The following is a 6000-nucleotide window of genomic DNA, read 5'->3' as shown; positions in this document are numbered from 1 at the left end:
TGTGTTGTTACAGGGGTTTTTAGAGAAATGTAGTACTTTGTTAAAGAGAAAGGATGCTTATAAGGCAAACTGTAACTGGGGACTTGGGCGGTATTTTTCCGTTCACCCAGATCCATTCATTGACAACCCCACCTGGAGCTGAGGCTTCATTGCGATCCACCTCCTTTGCAGATCTGACATGCTCTGGAGGCTACCTCCAAGGTCCAGTGCAGAGACAGGCATCAGAACTTCATGGAGAAGTTTTACATTGTGAGTAGTCTGAAACAGACATTGACAATTAGGAATGTGTTTCTGGTAACTCAGCACATGTGATCACTTCAGTGGTGACACGGTGTGCTGAGCTTTTCAACCCCTGTAAACACTGGCCTTTGTCAGAGAGGTCACACACATCCCTTGATCTCCTGTGACTTTTATGTTTATTAAAAAGTTCAATTTATTTATTTTGTGTGTATGAGTATGCTGTTGCTCCATTCAGACACACCAGAAGAGGGCGTCAGATTCCATTACAGATGGCTGTGAGCCACTATGTGGTTGCTGGAAATTGAACTCAGGACTTCTGGAAGAGTAGCCAGAGCTCTTAACCTCCATGTCTCCAGTCCTTATATTATTTTTTTTTAAATCATGATAACATATAACAAAATGCACAATTTTTACCCTTTCTATGTGTACAATTAAGTCACCACCATCCACCTACAGACCGTTCTCATCAACCTGAACAGGACCTCTGAACCTGTTAAACAGCACCCCATTCCCTTCTCCCTTTTTGCATCCTCTGGTGGCGTCCATTTTGATCTTTGTTTCAGAATTTGGCTACAGGGCTGCAAATAAGCAGAACCATGTGATTTCTACACTTTTGTGCTTGGCTGATTTCTATTACCTCATGGTTTTAAGGCTCTATCATGCTGCACAGATCAGAATTGATTCTTTGAGGGATACCATTTGACATCCCTTTTTGTTTGTTTCCATGCTAGGATCCAAACCCAGTGCTTTACGTAAGCTTGGTCTTGCAAGGAGCCATTGCCCAACCCGTTTCCTTACCTTTTTAAGTTTCTCTTTGAACGTTTCCCACTGCTTGCTCACAGGCTTGCCTTCGATGGCTTTGAGGTACCATGCCATTCGGAGATGGCTGAGTTCTTCCCTTCTGGTTGTTTGCTTTTCCATAATGTTCTCCATAATGTGCATCTCATTTTTAACATTTAATATCTCATTCTCTTTTGCCTGTTGAATTAATAATCCATGTAATAGCTTTCTTTCCTAAGAGATACATTTTTTCTTTTGCATTCCGCTGTTTTAGGTGGCGAGTACTTCATCACACCCAAGCAGGACACAGACAAGCCTGAGCTTGTTGAGTACAGAGGTGCAATCGAGTGCTTAGACCTATAGTCTCTGTGTAGACAGCAGGTGCAGAGTCTTTAAAGGTCTCTGTAGTATTTCAGTGATTTTTAAGGGGGGAATTGAATAATAAACTTATATATTCTGTAATTGTGATTATTAAATTTAATAACTTATTAAAGACATTAGACCACAGTAACTCTACAGGAGTAACTCTACAGTATATTTTTAATGCTATAAATAAAGTTGTGGTACCTTTTATATATTATTAAGAAGCTATTAAAATATAACATATTCTTTAGTGTAATATAATCTAGGAATTGTATTTTATCGATGACAACTGCAGTCATAAGGGTGCAGTGGTATGAGTAAGGCCTAGAAAAGGCAAGCTATGATAAGATGTGTTGATGGTTAGCCAGCAGGATATAAGTGATTTTGAATTTGACAGAATTAGTATCATTAATTTGTTTTCTGTCTAGTTAGTGAACATAGTCCTCCTTTTATTTCAGTGTAGTGCCTGGAAATTCTTGTTGTAGTGTAGTGTAGTAAGGTGTTAAATTATCCATTCATTTTACATTTATTTCCACGCACCGTGGACTGTTCTCTGATCTTTCTTTTCAGATGCCTTGGTAGTGAGAATGCTAATGTTAGACAGAATTCTCAGTATCCACCACTGTAAATTAATAAGTTGGCACATTCATCTGCCAGAACTCTGGCCAAAGTCAATTAATCTGATTCAGACAAACTTTAGATAGAAAAAAAAATCAATTTCAAGCCTGAAAATACTAGTGTCAGAAACACATCCAACTCGAGACAAAGAGCCGGCTCCTATCTCCCTACCCCCAGCTAAACCCGTCACCACACTTCAGCAATATGCTCTTACAAGACTAATGCTCTGTGTATAGGGAGAGGAAAGACATCCTTATCAGCAATTTCACCTATCAGTAGGTCAACCGATCATTAGAGTGAATTATTATGTAGACTTAATATTTTATCAATAAAGAACTTGTCACAAGACTATGGAAAAGAACTTAAAGTAACAACGATGCCATAAAGATACAAGACTATGAGGAAGTAGTGGGAAGATATGGGCTATTTTCAGGAACTCTATGAATTGGGATTTCCTTATAACCTGCTAATTTAGACACAGATACAAGATTCAAGTTTGGATCCATTTCTTTCTGCAAACCATTCCACATGAAAATAACACTATCTGGTTATTTATATGTGATACTTGACACTTGATAAGGATTCACCAACCTGGAAAAAAGACAGGACTGCAGATCAAAAGGCAAGAGGAAACCCATACAGCAGAAGCAGCCACTGGAGGTGACTAGGACACACTCTACACACTGTGGATTAAGATGGTCCAAGGAAGTGTGGGAAAGCCGAAGCATGGATGTGAAAGAAACTCCCAACACGTATATTTACCTTTAAAACCACCTGGCATTTTCACCAGGTGAGTTGAAAAGAATTCTAAAACTCAGCAATAAAAAGACTATACAATAAACAGACACTTTGCAAATAATTTAATTTTCTTGTAATATAAACTGTAAGTGCCTAGAGATGAAAGGAGATGCACTAAACCAAGCAAGTGTATGAAAAGTAAAAAATAGAGGGAGCGCATGTTTCTAATGAAAAATAACTCGGTATCCAAACCTGGATAAATCGCTTAACAAGATTTTTTTTTCTGATGCTTAAAGAGGGTGTGATTTGATTCATTCAGTGAATGCTTTGCTTCTACACAAGCTCATCACTAAAGTTCTTCAAACAACACAAGTCAAAACAAAGAAAAAAATCGATGATTGAAGGTCAAAGAGATAAGAGTGTTACAACCCGATTCTGCCAAGTGATTTCTGTCTCCAGATGCACTCTGCAGCTCGCCAGAAAATGGCAAATGTCAGTCATCTTTAAGCATCTATAGCAAGATGCTTAAAGATTAGAGAAAGGAAGCTGGCCTGGTTCTCAGACCGGTGCCATTCAGTATGTGGGTAAGTTTCACATGCAGTCATCATGATAGGATCTGTGCTTACAGAGCAGTTGAATATCTGTGAAGAATGGCTCAGAAACAGAGTCAGAAGTTGTGCCACACACATACACATTGTGCAGGCACAATGGTGATTAGATTAAAACATAGTGAAAGCATTAATTTTTTTCCTTTTAAAAAAAAACTGCTAATCAATGTATTACTTCAGGAACTAGGATGTCAGTCTTCCTTTTAGACATTTTTGCTAAAGAAGTAATTGCAATTATAGAAGGCTGGCTTGACAAATCTACAGAATGAAACCCAAGAGAAATAGTTAATGGAGTAGATAGATCTAAATTAGTTTAACAAGATGAATCATCGTCTAAGGCCAAATGAAGTAAGGCAAGAACTATACAGGCCCACATCTTATGAAAATGCTAAGTAGCTGATGCAGAAAGCCCTGACTAAACTGAATCAAAGATTTAAAAGGTCACATGAGTGGTCCTGGATTGCCACGTAATAACAGAACAATTAAAAGAGACTACACTTAAAGTGTTAGCACCCTCCTGTCTCAACTACAAGAAAAAAAAAATGTCTGGTTGATTGCCGTTTGGTTTCTGATTCTGTTTCATGAATGGGTTTAGCAAGTAGAAATTTTGGCAAAGCAGATCAGCCTGAAGGAAGAAATTAAACGACATCGCAAATGATAAATTTGCAAATGCGTAGCTGTAGGAAAGACTCATATTAAACGTAGCAACTGCTTTCAATGTTGGAAAGAATTTCATATGTAAGAGAAATTACCTACGGATGGTTTTATGCCTGCCTTGCTACAGAGGTACAGTACAAGATATGAAGACGGACTTATTTAACATTTTAAAAACATTTTTTTTAACAGCTAGCATTTTTCCAACAATAAAACGAGCTGTTTCATTGGGGACATTCATGAGGTTTCTGAGGGAGAAATGAAGTAACCACATTTTTAGAATTCTATAGGCAGCTTCAGATAGATGAATGGCTGACATAAAGGTCCTAGGGTGCTTTGATTATTGAATTCAGGGAAACCAAGGCTTAGCTCTAAAAGCAGTGGAGCTTTGCTCTACAAGGACTGGGAGACTGAGGTGTTAAGGGAGAGATAATAGAGAACATGCAGTATGAACACAAAGGGAAGGAATGCTGGGAGTGAGAGACTGAAGCAGGGAGGGGTGTGGGGGAGTTAGGAAGGAGAGCACAAGGCTGGAGGTAGTGGTAAAGCAAAGTCAAGGATGGATAAAATCAATCTTTGGAAACTTACTACTTTGCAAGCTAATTAAAAGTTGTAATTAAAAATATGGATCTGTTAAGCCAAGAAGAAATTCTTTAGAACAAAGATTTATCATAATCTTTGTCTTTAGGTCCCTGGAAATTCTGTAAGGACCTTGCTGTCAACACAACTCAAAACTTGGGCATACACAGACTTCCGGGAATTCTGTAATAATAGTCCCACAGTACTTGAATCAGAGTAGCTAAAGCAGCTTTCTTATGACACATGGGCTCTGCGACAACAAAGCTTATAAATGTTGGGCTTCAGAACTAGTCTAACTTGACTGAAGTTGATGAGGCCTCCCTTGGGCAGCATGACTGACTAACGGACAAACCGAATGTGATTCTGACTTTGAGGAATAATAGCCACAAAAGGCGCTGGCTTCTTAATGCTGTTCTCACCATGTTTATTAAGTTCAGGAACTCGAGGCTCAAGTCCTTGGTCATAAAGCTCTTCTTTAAAAATAGCTGCCATTTCCTCTCAGCAGAATCAGACCGGCACTTGACCACAGCATCGTCTTCATCTTTCCAAGGGATTTCAGTCAGATAAAATTCCTTTAGGCTCTGAAGCTGCTCCTCTACCTAAAACAGGAAGAGGCAGATGAGAGTTAAGAAATATTTTAAATAAAAAGGACACAGAGTCCATTTGGAGCCAGTATATAATTAAACTGAAATTCCAGTTTTTGGCACTCTTTAAATAGCTATTAACTATTTCCAGGGTTCTGAAAACCATGAGAATCTGCTTAGATTGCTGACAGACAGGAGTCCCACAGCATAACAAAAGGAGTTGGTAAGGTTGTTGCCAATCAGAAATTATTTATTGTACCCTAGATTGTGTTTTATGTATATCCTACAATGAGAATAATTTATTTCAGAGATCAGGTGGCTGCTCTGTTTAAAACTGAGTTTTATAATAAAAAAAAAGGAACAAATAAAAATCAAGGGATACAAATCAGAAAAGAAGCAATTTAGCAAAAGACAATAGTACTTAATATATCGTAGTACTATGATTTATTTGTTATTTTTAATGTAATATTTTATTAATTCTTTGAAAATGTAGTACAATGTGTTTTGACCATACTCACCATCTACTTCTCTAATTTTCCTAGGTCCACCCCCACCTCCCGATTCCCTCCTAACTTCTTTATCTCTTCTTTGTTTTATAACTATAACCTACGGAGTCCATTTGTGCTGCCTATATATACCCACAGGTATGGGATCATCCACTGGAGCATGGTCAACATACCAGAGGTTACCCCTTTAAAGAAAACTATCTCAGAGCTGTAGATGTGGCTCAGTGGCTAAGAACAATGGCTGCTCTTCCAGAGGACTCAGATTCAATTCCCAGTACTCATCTGATGGCTCACAACCATCTGTAACTCCAGTTCTAGGGAAACTTGTGG

At 38.3% G+C, this 6000-nt stretch overlaps 1 protein-coding gene across 1 annotated transcript in view; it reads right to left on the bottom strand.

Moving 5' to 3' along the window:
* Positions 1-6000, bottom strand: part of Ccdc141 (coiled-coil domain containing 141) — a 167767-nt gene that overhangs the window by 28447 nt on the left and 133320 nt on the right. The window contains exons 12-14 of the mRNA XM_028763033.1: positions 5000-5179; positions 1039-1218; positions 133-258 (exon numbers count right to left, since the gene is read on the bottom strand). Of these exons, the coding sequence (XP_028618866.1) occupies positions 133-258; positions 1039-1218; positions 5000-5179 (486 nt within the window). The remainder of the gene's footprint in view (positions 1-132; positions 259-1038; positions 1219-4999; positions 5180-6000) is intronic.

This window comes from Grammomys surdaster, unplaced genomic scaffold (genome assembly GCF_004785775.1).
Source record: "Grammomys surdaster isolate TR1022 unplaced genomic scaffold, NIH_TR_1.0 136, whole genome shotgun sequence".
NCBI classification, from domain to species: Eukaryota; Metazoa; Chordata; class Mammalia; order Rodentia; family Muridae; genus Grammomys; species Grammomys surdaster.
Note: the sequence above shows the minus strand (reverse complement) of the source record. Positions and strands in the feature narration are given on the sequence as shown.